Here is a 22,889-nt window from a genome sequence, read left to right on the forward strand (position 1 = left end):
GGACAATAACGTCACTAAAGAAAACAAGGAAAACTGGCGTAACGCAGTAAAGTTCCTCGCTCTGCACGCACGCAAACGCAAACCTTACCTGCTACAGCCGGTCAACCGACGCGTCCAGTTTCATCTTTACCGCTACCGCCGGTTTCCTTCTTTATCTCCCTCTCTTTTATTTCTCCGGAAATCTCTGCATATAAAAACCCCACCCCACTTCCCGAGACAGTTTTCAATCTTGAACCTTCGACCCCATCTTAACGTCGTCGTTTGGATCCCCCATCGGGAACCGCTTTACGCTTTTCTGTGAGTTCTTCGTATCGATATTAATTTGAATATTTTTTTTTTGTTTCGGGGAATTATATCGTCCGTTGATTGTTGTTTGTTTGGTCGTTTGTTGATCTGTACGCGTTTGATTAGGGTTGTGCTTGCTAGTTTTGATTGAACTGGCTCTTGTTTTGCTTTAATTTGACTTTTTGGATGATTTTTATTTTTAATTTGTGTATTCAATAATTATCCACACGCAAATTGTTCTGTTTGCTTGTTTACGAGTGAAGATTTTGATTAAGTTCTTGAGGACTTGTGATTAAGTATTCGATTATTAATCAATTTTTTTGTTGGTGTTAATGTTTGTTAGGAATTTGAAAAAGAAATGTATTCCACTTTTGATATTGCTGTATTTGTCATTTGATATCCTCGATTCGGGGTTTTGAATGCACATGGGAACTTTGTTTTGTGAATTGCTATGATCGTTTGAATTGTATCGGTAGGAATGAAAAAACATAATATTTAGAGGCTAAAAGAGATTGTGTATGAAGATTTTATTTTTATTCAATTCCCGTTGGTTCATTTTAGTCAATCGTTGCGTTCAAACGAAAGTTGCATTTTGTTGCAGAAGTGTTTTGTGATCCGGAAGTTTTTGTGATGTAACAAATCAGAATTGGATTTAATTAGTAATTTAGTATCTCGTTTTACTGAATTCTGATTGTTTTTTTTTTGGTTGGTTATTTTGTGTCTACTTGTGCCCTGTACATATGAAATAGGAAGCTTTAAGTCCTTTAAGATGGCAGATAATGAGGAGAGAGAGGAAAACACTGTGCGCAGTAAGATGGCAGATAACGAGGAGGGGGAGGAAAGTACTACTCGTGGGAATGGATGGGAAGTCGTACAACTTACAGCATCTACGTATGCTGCTGCTCCTGGTCCAGGAGGAATAGAGTTGAGCAATGAGGATCAGAGTGATACCTATGGTGAGCATGCTGAATCTTCTCGTGCTCTTTTCATGTCCGGTCACTTTGCTTTTCCACCCAGCCAGCATGAGAATTTGCCGTTGGAGTCTGATAGAAGTGAAATTCATAATGAACATTTGGACAGTGATGTCTTAGCTGAGATACGTCGTGAAGAAGGAGGTAGGTCAAGTGGAAAGGAGGAAGAAACTTTGACTTTGGAAGGGTTGGATGTGTCAGATGAGTTTGCAGGAAAACAGTCTGTATATGATAAGGGTAACATGCAATTGATTGGTGATACAGAGTTTGAAGAAGGTTTAATTTCGGCTCACAAAGATCAGATTATAATTGATGCTGCTACATATCATTTTGACGGTGAAACAGATCTTGGTGGCTTATCTCATTTTGGCGAGAGCCCCACTATTCCTGGACTCGAGGAACCATCAGAACAAGGTTTAGGTTTCTCCGAGGACATCATGCAATCCCCAAGGTCTGAGAAAGATGATAAACTTGATGTTTCTCACCTGCCCTGTGGAGCTTGGTGGAAAAGAAGAGCTGCTTCCTTGTATTCTCATGCAAAAGAAGCAAATGCAGTTTGGTCTATTTTTGTAGCAGCAGCTGTGATGGGGCTTGTGTTACTTGGGCAGCGGTGGCAAAATGAAAGGTGGCTGGCTCTACAGCAAAAATGGCTGTTGAGTGTCAACGATCAGGTCTGTTGATTTCCATTGTTTTCTCTTATGATTATGTTTCCATTTAACTATTTACTTTTTCTTTCCCTGGGCAAGGAATTGATAACCCATGTTTGTTGGTTTTTCTTTTTGGCCTGATCTTGCATTATGTCATAAATTTCATGGTGTAAGCATTTTATGCAATTTAGAGACATATGCTTTGAAAAGTGTTAAGTAGTCGATTCTGTTGATATTTTGCCTTCTCTCTTTTCTTTGTGCAAGATTCACCGTGATGTCTATACATTATTCAGTTAGTTCCTTATTCCTGATGTAATATGCATGGGGTTACGATTTGTCTCCTAGCTGAGTAGAGAATCAGGTTATGGCTTTTGATTATATTTTAAAATTTGATACCAATTCTTTATCCAAAGATTAATTACATTGGAAACACCACTTTTCCCAATCTGATGACCTTACCATGAACTCGCATCATGGTACGGATGATAAGTAGCTTGTTGTTAACCCATAATAGCGTGCGCTGACATGCAAGGCAAATGTGCACTCTTAGAATCCTAAGATTTGAACATGTGATAAGTTGCTTATATGATTGAGTTTGCTTCTATCAAGAGGAAAGTCTAGTTCGATGACACTGACATTATGTTATCATATTGACAGAAAACAGGAAGGATGATTGGTCCCATATCCCGTCTTAAAGGCGTTATAGTGAGCAGCCACCGCCGAGGATCCTTTATCGGGAGCAGCTCCTCAAGCGAGGCTTAAGATGATGACGAAAAATACCACAGGAGGGGTGAAGAGAGAAGTGATGGAGTTGGAGATGCAGACGAGGGTTACATATTAGTTTGTTTTCGATGTGGTTGATGTATATTCCTTTTATGGATAGTGTTACTTGTCTACATGCTAAAAGTCTGATATCACCGTCGTATGATCGTTTTCGATCACCATGAAGTTGCCGCTGTACAGAGCTCTTACTTGTTACGATTTCTATGATTACGTTTTTTTGTGCTGTTGCTGGAGTTATGCTTGTGATTGTTGTGAAGATAGAAGTACAATTTGTTGAATTTCCAGAATTTGTGAACTGGAATACGGACTGAATTTTATCATGGTAAAGCTCAATTTGGACTCATTGCTATGCCTATTTCAAGATGCAATTCAATTAGTAAAAATAACCGATCCTGTAGAACCTGTCTAGTTTTGATGATTTGACGGATTGATTTGGATAAATTTTGTGTACGGTGTTTTAACATTGCAGTCGTTTATTCTTGTATCATTTAATGTTATATGGTATTGATGAAATTTTTCATATGTAATTTTTGTTTAGGAAAAAAGTATTTGCACCATTTATTTCCTTTATGCATGCTCTTTTTATTTTTCTTTATTGATTATCATTTGATTGTTTCAATTTAAAACAAAAAAATAAATAGTTGATTTTGTACCGAGATTTGAAAAAAATGAGGGGAAAAAATCAAAGAACATCTCCAAACATTGTACTAGGCCTATCACAACTCGAAATATTCGATTGCATCGTTACGATGACGTTTCGTATTAATAAAACAAATAATTATTCTTTGTTTTATTCACATGTCTTTATTTATTTGATATGAAACGTCCCGCGACACAGTGTACCATGCCATAAAATTGCTCTCAATCACAATTTCTATGGTACTTTAATACTTTTATCTCACGGTGGACCTTCACACTCACACTCCAGTTAATTGGCGGGAAGTAAGATTCCCGCGCTTTTATTCTCTCTTTTATCTCAACAACCTTGTTAGGGTTTCGATTCAAGTCAGATAACACTCTCGCGAAAACACAACCGCCACTCCTCCGCGTTTCTATCATCGTTCTGGCGGACTTGCCGGTGAGCTTTTCGATCAGGTAATCCTCAACCCCCGATTGACTCTTTAATTTCTAATTTGTATTGCCATACTTTTTCCCTTTCGTCCCCAAAAACTCAATTTCGTGAGGGTAATTTATTAATTTGGTAATTGTTTTTGGGGGGTTTGCTTCAAAATTTGACTAGGGGAGTGCTTGGTAGTAAGTGATGATTTGGGTATTGTAATACATTGATTTATTTTTCCCAAGTAATCGGCTTTTCCGGTTCTTTAACCGCTATACGATTGCAGATAAGTGGATTTAGCTCCATTAAGTTTTTATAGGTGTATGCGAAAGTTTCGAGGAGATTGAGATAGACTGTTCATGGAGGGGGGCTATGTTGTTTTGAATTTTTATTTTTATGTTTTATGTTTATTTCCTTGGTTTGTTTTGTTTGTTGTAAGTTTCTGTGTGCAACTTCCTTGCAAACTTGTGTTTGAAAGGCTGATTTCCTTTGAAGTTCGGCACTTCATTTTGCATCCACTATTTTCGTGTTGGTTTGCGGTGTGATTACTAAGTTATTTGTTATCGATGTTGTCTACTAAAATTCTCTGTTTTTAATCTTGATGTTTATTTTGGCTAGAATTCAGACATGGGTAAAGAGGAAAGTCCGAAAACCACAAGGAGAACAACCAGATCCTCCGCTTTAGCTACCCCTTCAAAGAAGGTAGTTGAAGAAACTAAAGCAAGTAGTTCACACCCGCCAACTCTCAGTGACCTTGTGTTGGGTGAAGAAGGAGAATCCTTTAGTGCCGATGATCTTTTGTCTAGTTTTCCTGGGAGACGTAATCAAATATTGGAGCTTCTGCGCCTTCTGGGTCCACAGAACTCTCCCATGTTTCCTGTCTTTGTGTATGGAGGCACTTCTACCGGGAAAACCAGTATTGTTGTAGAGACATTTAGGCATCTTAAGCGCCCTTTAGTTTATTCAAGCTGCCTTACCTGTTATAATCCTCGAATCTTGTTCGAATCCGTTCTGAACCAACTATTTCTTCACCGAAAGAATGCAGCAAATGGTTATTCTAGTGCAAAGCGCTGTGAAAGCCCATCTGATTTTGTTAATTTTCTTCGCGATGCCTTGGTCAGCATTCTGGGTAATACTAAGGGAAACTCAGGGAAAGTAACCTCCAAAAGGTCAGGAAAGTCTAACGGAAATATGATCTACTTGGTCTTTGACAATTTGGAGCGTCTTCGAGGATGGGATAAAGGTTCCACTATATTACCTTTACTATTTAATCTCTATGACATTTTGAAAATGCCTGAGGTCGGTCTTATCTTTATCAGCAGTGCCTCGCCAGATACATATTACTCAAATATGGGCTATGTGGAGCCTATCCCTCTATATCTTCCTGATTATACACAAGATGATCTGCAGAAAATCTTCATGAGAAACCAGGCGAACAAAAAGCTTTACTCCTCTTTTCTCAGGTACGAAAATAGTTGTTTTTCTTCTTTCTACTCGTCTTTTGCCTTTTGGTTTCTGCTGATGGACGCTTTTTCTTCTTGGTTAGTGTTGTGCTAAGGCCCTTCTGTAGAATTACCAGACGGGTGGATGAGCTATCTTCTGTCTTTTCACCATTATTCACAAAATATTGTGAACCCATCACTGATCTGAATGTTGTTCCCAATAAAGAGACGAACCAAAGGCTGTACAATTTTTTTCGTCCCCATATTGCTCCTGCACTGAATGAGACATTTAAGGTTTCGTCGCAGCAATCCCCCGAAGTTGAAGTTAAGGAGAGAAAAGGGAAGGGGGGCACAAGGAAATCCAGAGATTTTGAAGTTGAAGAATTAGATTTCCATATGCCTACTTCCGCCAAATATCTTCTTATTGCAGCATTCCTTGCTTCAAGAAACCCAGCTACCCTTGATTCATCCCTGTTTGATTCTACAGGAGGTTCTAATAGTCGAAAACGAAAGAGGAAGTAAGTCTTTCAAGAATAATTCTTGCATTTACTGTAGTTTATACTCTATATAGGTTTAGTTGATTAACATCGGCGACACTGGTACAAATTTTAATTTTGTTTTTTATGCTATCATTAAAGTTAATACTGCTGTAATCTTTTCAATACAAGGTCTGACATTCCCGAATCCTGTAGAAAACTAAGCTAAAATATAAGTGTGTTCTTAAGCATGTAGCCACCTGCTTCCATTTTACCTTAGCCTAACCATAGTAACAAGGGATACTTTGAGTTTTTTTCGATATGTTGTGCAGAACAACATCTAGATAAAATTTCGGACATCTTTTTACTGCACTTATTCAGTGGAGGAAACCAAAATTTCTGCAACTTGCAGATCAACTATCTTTGCATCTATTGTTTTGGCATTTTGCAATGCAGCAGTTGTAAACACTGAATTCTTCTGAATAATGCTTCTTGATTGATGGTTAGGCTTTCGGACAAGTCAATGGAACAGAAGGAAACTGCAGAACAGGAATTGCTTTTGAATCCTGGATCATTCCCAATGGAAAGGTTATTAGCCATATTTCAGTGCATTACATCTGTAGGAGAAGGTCCTCTTGATGAGGAGGGACAAGAAGATGGTGGGTTAGACATTCAAGATGGGAATGGCGGGCTCATGTCTGATGTTCTCTTACAACTGTCCAGTCTCTGCAGTGCTAATTTTATTGTCACTGGTGGAAGCTGCCCGCTGGAGGGCTCAACTCGATATCGATCGACAGTGAGTGAAGATATGGCTCTTAAGGTAACCTAACGTTTCCCAAATTGAAATTATACCAAAATTTTATGTTGTAAGGTTAATAATTCTTTTGAAATTACATAACATCTTGTTTATATTTGGATTACAGGTAGCAAGGAGTATTAAGTTTCCTCTCTCAAAGTATATATACAGATGATCTGCTTTCAGGTGAGGTATCTGTGATACGGTTGCCAATTTATTCTCGAGGATGAAGCAACTTACCTGGTTTTCAACTATGTTACCCTCCTACTGTGTTGAATCATTGAACTCTCCAAATTCTTTAATCCTCATCTTTGTTGAGCAACGTGAAATGACTGGTATTGAGTGGATATACCGATTGTCGTGGTCTTTCTGACAGCTGGGATAGCACCATTGAACATAAGTTTCAGACAGTATCTTGGTGCCAAGTTTCTGCAGGATTGCCATCTAACAATTGTAGTAAACCACCTATCCGTGTTACATCCTAGTAAGTTGCAGGGCTTGGAAATATCGTTTCCTTATACAATGTCGATCGCAATTCTGGAATTGTTTTCCTATTTTTGTTTCCTTCTGCTAAATTTCAACGCAGTTGATTCTTCCATTAAGGTTGGGTCAGATGTAAGTGCTGTTTGAAGAGAAGGGCAGCAACATTCTTGGCCGGTGCTAAGCCTTAGCCTCACAATGTGATACATCATTCTAAACCTATTGCACGCTCCGAATCCAAATCAAAAGAGGAAGAAGAATAAGAGTTATGGCCCTGCAGAGGGAATTTTATATCACATTCACATAGGCTCTGCATTTCACAAAAAAAATGGTAAGAGAATTTCTCACAGCTGCAGAGGGAATTTGATATCACATTCATAGGACAGTGGATCAATAGGTCGCAATTCCATCTTAAATGCAATTTTGAGCGGTGACGAGTTGATGATGCTATATATGCTGCTGCATAACCTTATGTGAGCCCATGAGTGATTGAAACGGTAGGAAGAAGGATAATGCTTGTGTCCTCTATGGGGACCAAGTCCCTCCACTTTTGTAACGTTATCGTCCGAACACCATGATCGGAACCATTCATTCTTTTTTTCTTGATCTAATGATTATACATGCAAAAAAATATTCATTTTGGAGAGCCATTCATATGCATAAAAAACAGATGGTTCAGAATAAGGATGATATTTGTGATTAAAATCGTTGATTGATTTAACTTGTATGAATGATTAAATTATCATGAAATTATATGATTTTTTTACAAATACGATCCTTAGATGATGACAAAAACAATGAACCATTATGCTTATGATGTTCAAAGGATAAATATTCATTAATCATAATTAATCATAAGTGGCAGGCGAGTAAATCCTTTTAAAGGAAACACATGCATTATCCTAGAAGGAATTAGTATTCAGAACGTTGACTTGACTCTAGTATTTTGGGGTCCCCAAGGCCTTATTTCTCGTTTGGTCCAGCAGGGGAGGTGGATCAATGTATCATATTTGTTGGTCAACAATGCGTTGGATTGGTCCAGCATGGGAGGTGGATCAATGTATAATAATTGTTGGTCATCAATGCACAGTTGGATGTTTCAATGGCAGTGAGATTTTAACTTGTGATCTTTTTTAATATAAAAAAGAGAAGTATCATTAGAACGTTCAGAAAAAAATCTTGCTTCAAGTGGGCTTTGAATATCTTGCTTAAGAACTACAAGAGTTGTGGCCAAAATTTTAGCCACTAGCTAGAGTTTGGTATTATTAACACTCAAAATTAAAAGATCAACATAAAGCCGTATGGTCCACTTTTTGTCATCTCGTGATATAAAGCTAAATTATCTACAAAAGAATTTAAGTGGTTCATCTTAAAAATGGGCTACGCCCACTGCATTGATATGATATGATATGATATATATATATATATATATTTGATATGGATTACAAGAGTGCTCTTCTACCAATTGGCTCGAGCGGTAGGAAAGTACTTTAGGTTTTGCGCTCGTCTTTTCTTGTTGGTAGACAATCCAGGACTATGAGTAGTCGGTAATGGCGATCGTCTTTTGTCATGGTGGGGTTTTGTCATCTAAATTCTCTGGGCTGGCTTGCAGGCCCATCTCATTAAGCTCAACAACTATATAATATTTTAAGGGGTATAAAAGGATCATGTGTTAAGCTGACAACACTGGATCATTATCAATACATACTATCTTATTATTTAATTGGAGAATAACTTAAGTTCAAATTTCACGGAAGATGTATCATTATCAACAAACGATCTTCGTTTTATTGGAGAAGACCTAAGTTCAAATTTTATGGACAATGATTAATAAAAAAAAAACTCGACCAGAGATCATGCTTTGCAAGCCACCCGACCTACATGATGTTGTACCTAAATTTTCTTGTTTTGTTCAACTACTTAATTCTAGGTCATTAGGAGCCAAAATCTGTATCTAAACAAATGGGGGAAGCATAGGCTTTTCTAGAGGAACGTCTCGATCAAAACCATTCACCCGAAAATTTCCTGTTATCGTGTAATTAAACCGTTTGGATTTCTATAACAAAATGGATGGTCATTAGTTCCACAAATTAAAGCTTTGTATTGATGTGGATGGATTTTGGACGAGGGAGATGATCAGTCTTTGAATAGTTTTATATTTTGATAAATACATTATGATTATTTTGATATTATAGCAACTCAAACCTATTTGCATGTAATGCTTTGCTCTTTTGAGGAAATGCCTAAAAGAAGGCTGGTTTTCCCTTTTAAGTTTCAGTACCAAAGTTCTTTGTTTTCCTTAATTAGCATGATGAATGTGATAATATGATACCATCTCTTACCTATGGGGAGAAAAAACGAAAACAAAAATGCAAAGTGCTAGGTAAATTCAAGATTTTGACTTTTCTACGAACCAATGAAATTAGTTTGATTTGGTTGGTTTGAACAATTTGGTTAGGTTTTTGCCCATCTTTATTCCAAACTAATCCTAAGTTGTTCAGTGTGGCATTAGGTTGACATGCTATAGGTTTTGACCTACTTACGTACAAACGGGTGAATTGGTTTGGTTGGCTAGTTTGAATAGTTTGATTGATTCTTTGCCCATTCTTACTTCAAATTAGTCTTAAGTTGTTCACTAGGAGTCATTATTTTGCATGGAGAATTTAACATTCCTGCAAATTGATGAAATTGATTTGATTTGGCTAGTTTGAACAAATTAATTTACTTGGTTTTTACCCATCATTACTCCAAACTAGTCCTAATTAAGTTGTTCAATATGTACTTACCCAACCGACGATAATGTAAGCTCTTCACAACATAAGGGGTCAACGGGTTAATGCTATACATGTAAAGAATGTGAAGGGATGTGTTAATGTTGGTAGTGCATCTGTGCATGCATGCACCGTTTTGTGTAATTTGTGGATAAACTGTCGGTCAGAAAAAACATTATCCCCATGATTTTTCTCATGCAATGTGCACCATGAGATGACCAGGAAAACCGCAGCATGTAATTTGTGCACAAACTGTCGGTGTCCATAAACTTTCGAATTACATGCAAATATATATTAAAAAATATCTAAAAAGTAAAAATAAATGTGTGAAGTGAGGCCATCCACTTTCATTTATTTTATACATTTGGGCGTTAATTATATAATCCATTAAAAAATGAGTAATACTACACTTACTATCTATTTGTACTATCTCTCTAATAGAGATAAGGTCTGCCAACATATATGAGTTTCATCTCTATTAGAGAAATGCTACAAATAATGATACAAATAAATGGTAAGAGTAACATTTTTTTTTTAAATTTATCAAAAAAAGTCGTGTAAAGTAAGAAAGCAGAATATCTAACCAGTGCAATGTGATAAGTTTTACACGAAATGATTCGGCATGAATTTTAATTAGGTCTATTTGTCATTTACATGGAGCTTGAAAATCCCATGGCTTGCTAAAACGAATAATTAAAGAATTATGCAGTATCAAGTACAAATGATTTGATTTTAACATATTACAAAATTCTTTCTTTTCTTAAACAATTTTGTGTTTTATGCACTTTCTCCTAGAACAATTTTTGTTTAAATTCTTTTTTTATTTTATTTTAATTGACTCACTGTGATATGACAATTAAAATACAAAGATTAACACTTATATCCCTTTCTCCTAATCCACTAAGTTCGGGGATCCAGGCCGTTAAAATTTGATTAAACGGCTAAAATTATTATAACTCTTAAAATGAACCCCTGTTTTTAGCTATTGATTCAAATTTCAATGGTCCGGATCTCCAGATTTTGTGGATTAGAAGAAAAAGATTTGGAGAGGATTCCTTTCCCTTGTCTACGTAGTTTTGAGAGGATTGTTTTGTGCAAAACTATTCATTATATTAAAGCATATTGAAAGAAGAAATGAATGACAACTTCCTTAACTATTTTTGAAAGAAGAAATGGATGACACGTATAGGCCTTGTTTGTTCAAGGCGATTGGATTTGGTAGAACTATTCACTCTATATATTGAAGACATTTTGAAGGAAGGAATGGATTATAGCTTCCTTAATTATTTTGTCCAAGTTAAAGGTTACCATGAATAAATGGATGATAACTTCCTGAATTATTATTTTTCTTCATGGGTAACCTTCATCTTGAACAAAAGGAAATTGTCATTCATTTATTTCTTCAAAATACCTTTAATATAGTGAATAGTCATATCCAAATCATTCTAAAAAAAAACGAAGCCATATTCTTCAATATTTCAATTTATGGTTTACAAGTCAAACTAGTTGCTAGCTAGCTTTGCATGCGAATTGCGATTAATAATTCTCGGACGAGGAAAGCTAGCACAAATATGGCAGTTCTGGGAAATTGAGATGATCAATGGAGGTTATATATAATGCTTGTGTTCTCTTGATCATGGGAGATCCTATGATTATCGATTAACGAATATTCAAGGTATGAATGTAATAATAAGAACTGTTCATTCACTTTATCATTATTTAAATATATTATATCTGCAAAAATTCATTTTAGATATCATTTAGCCTTCTATGTATCAAGCCAACCAACTTTTTATTTTTATATTTTTATTTTTTTTATAGCAAATAGCATCTTCATGATGAATTGTCTATATATGAACGACTAAAATATCTCTAAATTAATTATTATTATTATTATTATTATTATTATTATTTGGCAGATATCATCTTTAAGTGATGATGATAAAAAAAATAATTCTAATTATAAAATTTGTTCGTTACAAATTCATTATCCTATATATAATTCTAACCCATTTTAGTAGTGTATACTCAAAATACAATGTGCAACCTAGCTAATAAATAAGTGAAGCTTTATCAGAATTGCACATGATGAGATTAAATTTGATGACACTGTTCGACATGGTGCTTAGCCGAGCACACCTAAATGGTGGAATGGTTTAAAAAAAAAAAAAAAAAAAAATTGGTTAGGTACACTCTCACAAACCCATTTCATGATCACATGAATGGTGGTCTAACGTGAGGCTGGCTTAATCACACTCACATGTACAATCGGATAAGTCCGCAGAGTAATGTTTTCTTCACATTCACATATACAATCGGATAAGTTCGCAGAGTAATGTTTTTTTTGTCAGACTTCCGTTTTTAAAGTAGAAAGCCGCTTCTATATAAGTTCAATAAGTAATGTTTTCTTACTAGATTTGTGTTGCTTGACACGCATGCGCCCCCGCGCGCGCGCACACATATATATATATATATATGTATATGATAGATTCAAGTAAGAATCAACCTGATCAGCTATCCATCTTATTCATAGTCGGATAACAGATGCATGATCTCATACATTCTCGGTCACAATACACATCTTATATATGTTTGATAAGAGAACATTGTACCAAATTTGTAAAACTTTATTTCATTGCAATTTATGATAGGAATGTCAACCCTTATTGCTGCACAAGAGCACAACACAAAGCTTGCCAGGTTTCATATGCATCCTGATATATGATGAACTGCCAGAGTCTGCCCAAATGTGCAAAAATTAAGGTCTGCATTCAGGTGACCTAAATATATTGTATAAGGGTTTTGACTTTCTTCCTTCATGTTATAGATACAGAGAGAGCACAGTTTTTTTATCGTTCATTGATTATACAGCATTGAAAGTGAGAGGGTCAAACCTGTGAGTGAAGAATCCCACAATATTGTTTTTACTACCATCCCTACTCTCTACTGCTCTAGGAGGGGGCTCTGCAGAATCTGAGAGGATAAAGATAAAGCTAGATAAGCAAAAAAGAGTCTCACAAGCAAAAACCAAGCAAAAAACAAAGAGAAGTTGGGGGATTACCCAACCCTAACCAAAAAGACCCACATGAAGAACCCTATTTTCCTCATTTAAGTTCAAGACTTGTAATATAATTAACTTTATTATAAGACTGGAAAGCCTAAATTAGGAGAAATCCTGTTGTAACCGGGTGATTAATATATGTCATGTGAGGATAGAGATACTTATGTAAAGATATGTTCCTAGTTATAGTGTACGCAAGAATCCGCTGAGTTAGGGTGACTCATTTTCAACCCACTATTGACCCATTTAAAACACCATTGGTGACTTATTATATTCAACGGACACGATCAGTGTGCTTCTTTGTATTTGAGTTCAAATTTTGTTTCTTTTTCTTTTGACAATTTTTATGCAATGAAAATGTAATAGTGAGTGGTATGAAAAATGAACGATTGTCTTTGGGTGATGGTGACTTTTTTTTCTTTGCAATAGAATTACCATTGTTTGTTTTTGTTCTTGGTCTCTCTCCTCTTATGTTATACAGTTCCTCAACTAATCCCATTAAATTTTCCTCTTCATTCAATGCTCTTGAATTAAATCTCATCTTCCATTTCCAGTAAAATTAGGTGTGGAAGTGTGTGTGCTTCCTTGTGTGTGCATGAGAGAGAGAGAGAGAGAGAGATAGAGAGAGAGAGAGAGTTGCATCTTAATTTGCTAGAGCCACTGGTTTTCTAGAGAGGGAAAGAGAGGTTTTGAGCTAGCTAGCTTTAAAAAAGTTCAACGACCTCTGAAAACATTTATGGCGATTTTGTTGTGCTGTGTAGCTTAATTTTTAGTGAGAGAAAATACAGTGAGAGAGATAGAGAGAGCAATGTCAAGGACCAGTCTGTCCTCAATAAATTGCTTACCTATAAATCTCTCTCTATAACTCTCAATTTTGTACAACAGACCTCCACCTCCACCTCCATATCTTCTGCTTCCTCTCTCTCTCTACTTCTTCTCTACTTCCTCACCAAATCACCACCTTATTATAATCTTCATCAATCAATGTTATTATTCCTCTCCACCCATTTTTTAATTAGATCCATCAAACCTCGAAGTCCCCTCCTTTTCTCAATCAAATCCCTCAAACATTTCATATCCATCAAAATCCCTAACTGGGTTTTGCTCTAAGGTACGTTTTACAGTAGCTTCTTCCATTTCTTCACAATAATTCATACCAAGAAAGCAACTTTCCCGGAAAAGAAACATTCTCTCGGGAATATATTTTGGAGGAAAACAGGTTTTTGATCGTTCAGTGATTGAGTGCGGTTTTTGCATTGCTGTTTTTTTGGGTTTGGTTTACGTGGCAAACAAGTAAAATATGGAGATTGCGACGGCGTTGCTGGTTTTGACAGCGATCACGGCTTACCTCATTTGGTTAACCTTCATCTCACGGTCGCTGAAGGGTCCACGTGTCTGGGCGTTACTGGGTAGTCTCCCGGGGCTCATCGAAAACTCGGACCGGTTGCACGACTGGATCTACGACAACCTTCGCGCCTGCGGCGGCACGTACCAAACCTGCATCTGCGCCATCCCCTTCCTCGCCAAAAAGCAAGGCCTCGTGACCGTCACGTGCGACCCGAAGAATCTGGAGCACATACTCAAGACCCGGTTCGACAACTACCCCAAGGGCCCCACCTGGCAATCAGTGTTTCACGAGCTGTTGGGTGAGGGCATCTTCAACTCGGATGGCGACACGTGGCTGTTTCAGAGGAAGACGGCCGCACTTGAATTCACCACCAGGACGCTGCGCCAAGCCATGGCTCGGTGGGTCAGCCGAGCCATCAAGCTCAGGTTCTGCCCGATTCTCAAGTCGGCTGAGCTTCGAGCTGAGCCGGTTGATCTCCAAGACCTGTTACTTCGGCTCACTTTCGATAACATATGCGGTTTGGCTTTTGGGAAGGACCCGGAGACTTGCGCCCCGGGTTTTCCTGACAATGGCTTTGCCACAGCCTTCGACCGAGCCACCGAAGCCTCACTGCAGAGGTTTATCCTGCCAGAGGTGTTGTGGAAGGTGAAAAAATGGCTTGGGCTTGGAATGGAAGTCACATTGAGCCGAAACCTTGTGCATATTGAGGAGTATTTATCCGATGTGATTGCATCCCGTAAGCTCGAGTTGCTGAGTCAGCAAAAAGATGGGAACCCACACGATGATATGTTGTCAAGGTTCATGAAGAAAAAAGAGAACTACTCGGACACTTTTCTCCAACACGTGGCGCTCAATTTCATCCTAGCCGGACGCGACACGTCATCTGCAGCGCTGAGTTGGTTTTTTTGGTTGATCACTCTTAACCCAATAATTGAAGAAAAAATCCTGCACGAAATTTGCACTGTTCTGATCGAGACACGTGGCGATGATGTGGCAAGTTGGTTGGAGGAGCCATTGGAATTTGAGGAAATTGACCGATTGATATACCTCAAGGCAGCATTGTCCGAGAGCCTTAGGTTGTACCCTTCCGTACCCGAGGACTCGAAGCATGTGGTGTGCGACGACGTTTTGCCGGATGGCACATTTGTCCCCGCCGGATCATCGGTGACATACTCCATATACGCAACGGGGCGGATGAAATCGACGTGGGGAGACGATTGTCTAGAGTTTCGCCCGGAGAGGTGGCTATCTCCCGATGGTAAGAAGTTCATAATGCATGACTCAAATAAATTCGTGGCATTCAACGCCGGTCCAAGAATATGTCTAGGGAAGGACTTGGCTTACTTGCAAATGAAGTCAGTAACCGCGTCGGTTTTGCTCCGCCACCGTCTCACAGTGGTGCCGGGCCACAAGGTGGAGCAAAAGATGTCGTTAACGTTGTTCATGAAGTATGGACTCATGGTGAATGTGCACAAAAGGGAGCTGGGGGCAATTTTATCAAGCATTAAAAAGGAGATGACGACGGAGAGACAATTGCAAGGGGAAGAGCAAGAGTGTGTGGCCGTTGAATGTAACGGCGACGGTGGTGGAGCGGTGGTTGGGGTGGCTTAAGAAGTTTAATTTTTTGGGTGGTGCATTTATGGAGTGGTGGAACCTATGAGAAATGAAAGGGAGCATCTAGCTTTCCCTTGTAAGCAAAAAGCTTTGCAAATTTTTATTTCCATTCAATATTCTTTATGTCGATCTTGTTTGTTCAGATTTTATAAATTGCTTTTATCAAATTATTATCTTTTACTCAATTTGATTTTCTGCTTCTTGAATTATATATGATCTATAAAGATGTGAGTAAGACTAATTAGTCAGGATAATGTACTCGCTTCAAATCCAGTCAATTAGAGTAGCTTAGAATATATCACTTTGTTAAGAAAAAATTTATTTGATTAACCATTTGATCTTATGGCAACTTTTTGATACATGCATTATTATGTATAATCAACCGTTTAGGTAAACGTTATTTATTCTAACCGCTTGAGTTACATGCACTGAGCCTTGAGCTTATGGTAATTATGGCAATTAAAAAAGAGAGATAAAGGTGAATAAAAATTGAACAATGCTTGGCTACTTAAGGATGAGTAAGAACTTAAACTCAAAACTCTTTATGTTCGAATTACAAAGGTTTATACTTATAATCAGAACCTTTTATATTATAAATCACTCTATAAAGATCATCTCTGCAAACAATAAATTAAAACTAAAGTTGTTTAGTCCATTTATTGTTGCAAATACATAGACGATTTGTAATACTTTTACCAATTCCGTTTATCTGTCTTTATACAATTCAATGACTAAACGACCTTAATTTAATTGATTTTTTTGCAGAGGCAATATAAAATGATTTATAATATAAACGGTTATGATATAAGCATAAAGTTCTCTAGATCAGCAACGGATAGTTTTGTGTAGGAACTCCTAATCATTCTTTTGAGTAGCCAAGTATCATTCATAAAAATTTCTATGCAAGTTATAAGGGTGGTGTCTATTCTTATCTATAATCCAATGTAACTGGTTCTTATATTCCATCAACTTGAATGTAGCTGATGGATGAAAATGCCTGGCCCTCCTTACATTGCATAACAGAATGTCTACCAGCTCCATAAAAAAAAGGCCTACATATGTTTCTTGTTCTTTCTCCTTCCGATTAATCTGTGAACAATAATTAGAAAAGAAATTAACGGCTAAACAAAATTCCGATCAGCGATTTAATCGGTGATGTGAATCGAACTGCGGAGAATTTCAGTAAGAAAGAACTCAGGTGGATGACATACTATTACCATTGTATGGGCAAAAGAATAAGGTTCACGGGGGTCTCAAGCCCACCCAGAAGGTGCCTCAGAGGTTGTTACAAAAACAACGATGGCGGTATTTAAAAACCTAGTTCGCTTAGCCGGATTTTCCCTTGTGACGCGTTTCTTCCATCTTGTCATAGTTCCGTTCCTTCTGTTCTTGCATTTCTCTAGTCGAGGATTTTCTCTCCAGTTGAAAACAAGTTCCAGATTAATGTGCCAATGATGTACAATACAACAGAGACCTTGAATACATCATCCCAAGAACCTGCAGAATCGAAGTTCAAGTGCTCAATACAAAACTGGAAACTGGAACTTGAGCGGAAAAAGCGTATTCAGAAAAGAGGTTGAGGGAAGCATTTGATTGTACCTCGTTGGAGTATGTACCCTGTTGCAGCTGTACCGAAAACACCAGCAAGAACTCCTGCTGTGTTTGAGAGTCCCAGCAATACTCCCTGTATTTGTATTTATAAGTTTGATTGTACAGGATTCAGACAATTTGATTACTTGTTTAGTTTGAAAGCACAAAGAACACTGTTAATTTAATAGATTAAAAATTGATCACGAAAAATTGTTCACACAAAATTCCGAGGTGGAGAAAATGTGTCAAGTAGCCATAGATTTTATAACTTTGTAAGATAGCAACTCACAGCATAGCGAGGTCCAATGTCTTGGTGGTTGGAGTAGAGACCGGATTGTGAGAATGCATCAGATCCCTGATAATAAGAAAGAACGCGTGAAAAGATAATCCTAGGAGTAATACTTACCAACTAGTTTTTACCTGACTGCATGCCATGCATAGTACTGCCATTGCGGGTGTCTTGACACGGCTCAGCAGTGTAAGGGAAAAGGCTGGTCCCAGAAACCCAATTGATTGCATGATCTGCAATGAAAAACGGATTTGTGGATATCTAAAGAAACGCAAAACAGGAGAGCCGTCACCTGAACCACTTTTAATACTTCAAGAAGTTTAGTCCTTACCTTACGAACTGTCGTTACAGAAAAACCTTTGGTGACAAGTGTATCTGCAATCCAGCCTCCTATATTTGCAAAAACAGCCATCGTCAACCATGGCAAGACACAGAGGAGCCCGGATTCAGTGAGGTTGAATTTCAGAACCTGTAGTATGTAAAAGGAATTTAGTGACTCAACAATTTATTGATAGGATTGAAATTTAATCTGCTTCTGGGTCAAAATTGTTGATTTGCATGCGGTTAGGTTTTGTGTGAGACATTACTTTATTTTCTGCATTGAAAGATTGCATGGATCTATTATCTTTTCCTATACATGTGAGTGCCCGTATGCTCAATTTTGGAGGAATCAATTCCGTACCTGATTGTAGTATGTAGGCATCCATGTCAATAGAATAAAGGTTCCCCAATTGTGGCAAAAGTGGCAGACTATAAGAGCCCAAACAGGTGTTTTTGATAATATTAGCTTCCAAGGAATGACCTTAACAGGCTCCTTAGATGTGTTTCCAGTTCCACCCATGATAAGTTCTTTTTCCTCTGCGCTAAGCTCTGGATCTTCTTTTGGTGTGCTATATGCCTAATGATACAACAATAAAGATGGTCTGGAGTTAACGTTAATGGATCAACATCAAAATGCAGCTCAAATCAGTTCATTCGTATATTTCATACATGTCATGTCTAATTCCGAGTATATTTTCATGGTATAAGGAGAAGATCACCAGTTAAGTACGACGAATGGGCATGAGAAACAGTTAGTGTAAATCATTTCATATTTCAAAAGACAAGTGACCTTAATAACAATAATTCTGTACACTTACACTTTTAAAAATGAAGATTCAGTACCACAGTTCATACACACAATCCCGAAAATGAAAGGAAAAAAGTTGTCGCCCCGAGAAATCAAAGCAAGTCTATCCAACAAACTTTCGTCAAATACCATTGTGAGTCAAAGAATACATTAAACACTACAACTGCATATCACATCAAACTTTCCTTTCTAAATGAAAGCATTACTGGATATTGCACAGCTCAAACAAGAACATATTAACGGTCCGGAGATAGGATAATATTTATTTTTCTTTTGAAATAGTCTATCTTAAATCAAGAGTAGACAAGGTAATTCAAGTATTTCAAATGTTGAAGGAAGCAAGAACATACTTTATTCAGCCATAATGCCAACCAGATACTACCAAGAGAGCCAAATGAGTAAAACACAGACGGCCATTTGAACTTCTGGATTAGAATCGGAGAAACGGCCAACCCAGTGACAGAACCAAGGTACATGCCAGTATATACTAGTGAAAGTGCTCTGCTTCTCTCAGACACTGGAATCCACTTAGAGAGTATATTATTCATAGCAGGCATAGCGACACCCTGTGAAACGAACAAGGAATATCTGTTCAGCAATGATAACCCTTACTTGAATTACCAAGAGAAAAATCCTAGTTCAGAAAGGAAGCTGAGATACAATTAAATATCAAATGAGAAAAAATTTAAATAATTATACATAAAACCTGAAGGAAAACTTCTGCGTGCTAAACTACAAAAGTGAAATGGGAATTGGTGTCCAGATTAACTTGTCATACAAATAAAAGTCCCTCATTCTTTTACAAGTTTTAAGGGGTAATCATTTTAGGTTATTTATTTTACTCCTGTTTTGTTTCTTAAGCTGAATGATTTGTTCAAAGCCAATTTCTAAAGGAAAAGTAAGTGTCAAGTGTCAACTAATACAATGCAGAATCGGAGTAAAATAGGATTAGAGATCCAAAGCAAAGCACTAGAAAGACGAACCTCACCAATCCCCATGAAAGCACGCATGATAAGCAAAAAAGGGAGGCTGATTTTTGCCGCAATAGGTGTCAAAATTGTCGCTACTGACCACCAGATCACTCCAAAACCCAATACACGCTTTCCACCAATTTTATCTGCCAAAATGCCTCCAAGAATCTATATACAAGAGCAATCATAAAATTAATACGATCATACAGGAGAACTGAGAGTAGAAATTGTAGCTTCTAAGCACATCTGTATGGGAAAAAGAGATAGCATATATCATATATATATCTTGAACAACAAATATATGCTATTCTTAATAATGCGCCCTAATTAGATGCGCACTAGTGTGCTTAGGAGATTAAGAATGAAGGTGTGCTTAGGAGATTAAAGTTAGTTTATTTTTGAGTAATGCGCATACATTAGTATACTTAGTCAAACCTGAGTAAGCAGGTAACCCCAGAAAAAGGAGGACTGAATCAAGCCAACTGTTGCACTATTCCAGTTGAATTCCTGTGACATGGGAAGTATTGCAATGCTCATGTTTACCTACAATATAAAAATTTTAGACTGTTAGCTGATTGAGAAGTATCACGTTAAAAACCCAATACATTAAAAACATATTTTCGCGTTGTGCAATGCTTATGTTTAACGATGATGTAACATCAAGGTTACTATGATATAGGAAATACTTTTATCTTGAAGAGAATTGCCTTGGTAGCTTAAGACATCTTGTAACTAATTATACAAGAGTATCTGTTGTCAGGAAAGAGGCTATATATATATGTATATATTAGTGTGTCTATATATCTTGAACCTTACAAACAACATATATGCACAATGATGCAAAACAGAAAAATACTCACACGATCCATGTTGCACAATAGGAATGCTGTAAAACAAAGGAGTACAATCACCCAGCGCTTGGGAATCTCCCACCAAGAAGGTACTTTACGAACATTTCTGGCTGCCAAAACAGCTTCACCTGACCCCTCTATTGATGTGAGTGAGTCCACCTCTGATTCTGTTATGTCATTCTCCTCCGACTTGTAATAAGCACAGGTCCTGTTAACCTTAGCATGTTCATACTTATGATATTTCCCGTAATCAAGCTTATCCAGCTTTCTTGATTGAATACAACTTCTAAAAGAGTGATTCGAAGAAAGATAGCTTTTACATCTTCCTCTAAGTATTTGTTTTGTAATGGTGCTCTGAGACCTTATACCAGATTGCAAAGACATTAGATAAGGGTTATTGCCTTCATCACGCACCCTACCTGTTGCCTTCAGAACGTTTGTATATGAAGAATCAATTGCACGCTGATAAGGGCTGTGCGAATATCCAGATATAGAACCACTAGCCCTGGGAGTACATAAAGTTGGGTAAACTGTTTTCCCCTGATAATACAGACGCTCTCCCTTGTGATGCACAATGGCGTGGTTTGTTTGACGTACCTTTCCTGCCAATATCAAAGAGTCATAAAGTAACAATGTAACCGCCTCTGAAACATCAAAATTTCAACAGTATCAGCAATCCTAAATTGTCTCATTATCTATTTGTAGTCTCCTGGTATATAATTTGTCCAAATTTTGTTGAGCCAAATTAAGCAAGTCCTTAATGAACTTAGCAAGACAAAATTATTCCCAAATTTGCTCAGTGGTTGAGTGAAAAAGGTAGTTTCTTGCTTAGTGCTTACGTGCACATATTCATACATAAATGGACACATAAATATACATATCCATGTCTGTGTGAAAACAAGAAACCCATCTAAATTTATTGGTGGAAAAATTTACATGCACCGAAAACCGCAAATTGTATTGAATTGTTGAATTCAATAGTAGAATTCAATTAAAGAATAACACTTGCGTTCCCTCATGGGGAATGCGCATTTCCCACCTTTTGCATATAATTATCATAATCAGAACCATTCAAATTCTTTATCTTAATTTGAAGATCATCCCTATAAAAAATTTATTCAAATCGGAGATTGTTTAGTTATCGATATATTTGGATGACTAGATGTTCTTTGATTCGAACGATGGTCTATAGGGATGATCTTCAAATAAAGCTTAAGAAGTTGAACGGATTATAAAATTCATATGGTGAATATAGGTTATTCGAAAGAAGTGGGTTACGTGCATTCCCCCATTGGGGGAACACAAGTATTATCCTCGATTAAATTACTACATTCCCATCAAAATTCATCACAAAAATCAATAATTTGCTACTGAAAATCTATCAACATATCCAAATTATCCACATAGAATGTAAGGCGGAAGAAGCAACGTGCAACTAGATTAAGTAGTTCACCTCACAAAATTGGAAAATTCAAAAAATAAAACAATCAAATTCAACCGCATGCATGCAATAATTCCACTGCAAACAAGCAAGAATTCACAAAATGCAACCAAAAATAAAAATACTGAAAAAAAAAAAAATATATAGAACAAGTTAGAAAAGACAAGCTACTATACCTGAACCGATAAAAGAACCGAAATTCCGGTTCGATATCAAACCTCCGATCGCCATTGAATTTATCTCCAACAAAAAAGAAGCTATAATCTCAGTGGATCGAACAAAATTCTTACTCCATTTCAGAACTCAGAGAGTCGAACAACCAGAAAGCTTAGAGGCAGTGACTGTGCGGGACGAATCGATGCGACGCCGTTTTGGAGCTCTCTCTGTGTGCCTCGTTGCTTCTCCGTCGTTTTCACTCTCTCCCAACGCTCGAGAGGATAACCAGAGGCTTTTTTCTCATACAAACATTTTATGCAAGATTTTTTCTGATTTTTATTTTTATTTTTTATTATTTAAACAAGCGGGAAAAAATGGGTGGGCGTTGTACTCGAAGGAAGATCGGTCGACAGGCTGACACGTGGCGCATCATTCTCGTGAGGGGAAGAGGACAAAGTTATCCAAATACCCCTCCATGCAAGTTGGATATCCAGTGGATTTAGATGGGTGAAAGGATAATTAGAGGGAAGGAGTATGGGTATTTTTGAGAATTTGGTTAAAAAATCTGGGTCCTCAAGAACAACGGAGCAATGGCTACTCACGATTATGCACAATTTATACTTTCGTTATTTATTTGTTGTGTTTATTTTTGTTTAAATTTTCTGGCCTAGTAATTTAGCCGACGTGGAATATTCGTATACGTACCCTAAGGAATACGTGGAAAGTGGGGA

The 22,889-nt window shown here is 37.2% G+C and overlaps 4 protein-coding genes across 6 annotated transcripts; 3 read left to right on the forward strand and 1 right to left on the reverse strand.

The window, feature by feature from the left end:
• Positions 1 to 157: 157 nt before the first annotated feature.
• Positions 158 to 3,035, forward strand: LOC137720463 (ATG8-interacting protein 1). The gene is made up of 3 exons (XM_068459532.1): positions 158 to 297; positions 1,035 to 1,927; positions 2,561 to 3,035. The coding sequence occupies exons 2-3, from the start codon at positions 1,055 to 1,057 to the stop codon at positions 2,663 to 2,665; spliced, it is 978 nt and encodes a 325-aa protein (XP_068315633.1). The 5' UTR covers positions 158 to 297; positions 1,035 to 1,054; the 3' UTR covers positions 2,666 to 3,035.
• A 603-nt stretch (positions 3,036 to 3,638) lies between these two features.
• On the forward strand, positions 3,639 to 7,587 carry LOC137721272 (origin of replication complex subunit 5-like). Of its 2 annotated transcripts, XM_068460375.1 has the most exons (5): positions 3,639 to 3,781; positions 4,362 to 5,206; positions 5,290 to 5,703; positions 6,169 to 6,481; positions 6,585 to 7,587. In XM_068460375.1, exons 2-5 carry the CDS (start codon positions 4,371 to 4,373, stop codon positions 6,630 to 6,632), a joined length of 1,611 nt encoding a protein of 536 aa, XP_068316476.1. In that variant the 5' UTR covers positions 3,639 to 3,781; positions 4,362 to 4,370; the 3' UTR covers positions 6,633 to 7,587. The 2 variants fall into 2 exon arrangements, with proteins under 2 accessions (XP_068316476.1, XP_068316477.1); XM_068460376.1 differs by lacking the exon at positions 3,639 to 3,781 and having other exon boundaries at positions 4,258 to 5,206.
• Positions 7,588 to 13,635: 6,048 nt separating this feature from the next.
• On the forward strand, positions 13,636 to 15,784 carry LOC137721531 (cytochrome P450 86A8-like). Its single transcript, XM_068460623.1, has one exon. It carries the CDS (start codon positions 14,070 to 14,072, stop codon positions 15,726 to 15,728), a length of 1,659 nt encoding a protein of 552 aa, XP_068316724.1. The 5' UTR covers positions 13,636 to 14,069; the 3' UTR covers positions 15,729 to 15,784.
• Positions 15,785 to 17,112: 1,328 nt separating this feature from the next.
• Positions 17,113 to 22,486, reverse strand: LOC137720404 (ascorbate transporter, chloroplastic-like). Of its 2 annotated transcripts, none has more exons than XM_068459471.1 (11): positions 22,179 to 22,486; positions 20,571 to 21,205; positions 20,146 to 20,253; positions 19,723 to 19,878; positions 19,090 to 19,305; positions 18,293 to 18,508; positions 17,942 to 18,079; positions 17,742 to 17,843; positions 17,611 to 17,676; positions 17,331 to 17,415; positions 17,113 to 17,228 (listed from the first exon to the last, which is right to left on the reverse strand). In XM_068459471.1, exons 1-11 carry the CDS (start codon positions 22,231 to 22,233, stop codon positions 17,131 to 17,133), a joined length of 1,875 nt encoding a protein of 624 aa, XP_068315572.1. In that variant the 5' UTR covers positions 22,234 to 22,486; the 3' UTR covers positions 17,113 to 17,130. The 2 variants fall into 2 exon arrangements, with proteins under 2 accessions (XP_068315572.1, XP_068315573.1); XM_068459472.1 differs by having other exon boundaries at positions 20,571 to 21,163; positions 22,179 to 22,485.
• Positions 22,487 to 22,889: the final 403 nt, after the last annotated feature.

Source organism: Pyrus communis, chromosome 16, assembly GCF_963583255.1.
Source record: "Pyrus communis chromosome 16, drPyrComm1.1, whole genome shotgun sequence".
Lineage (NCBI taxonomy): Eukaryota > Viridiplantae > Streptophyta > Magnoliopsida > Rosales > Rosaceae > Pyrus > Pyrus communis.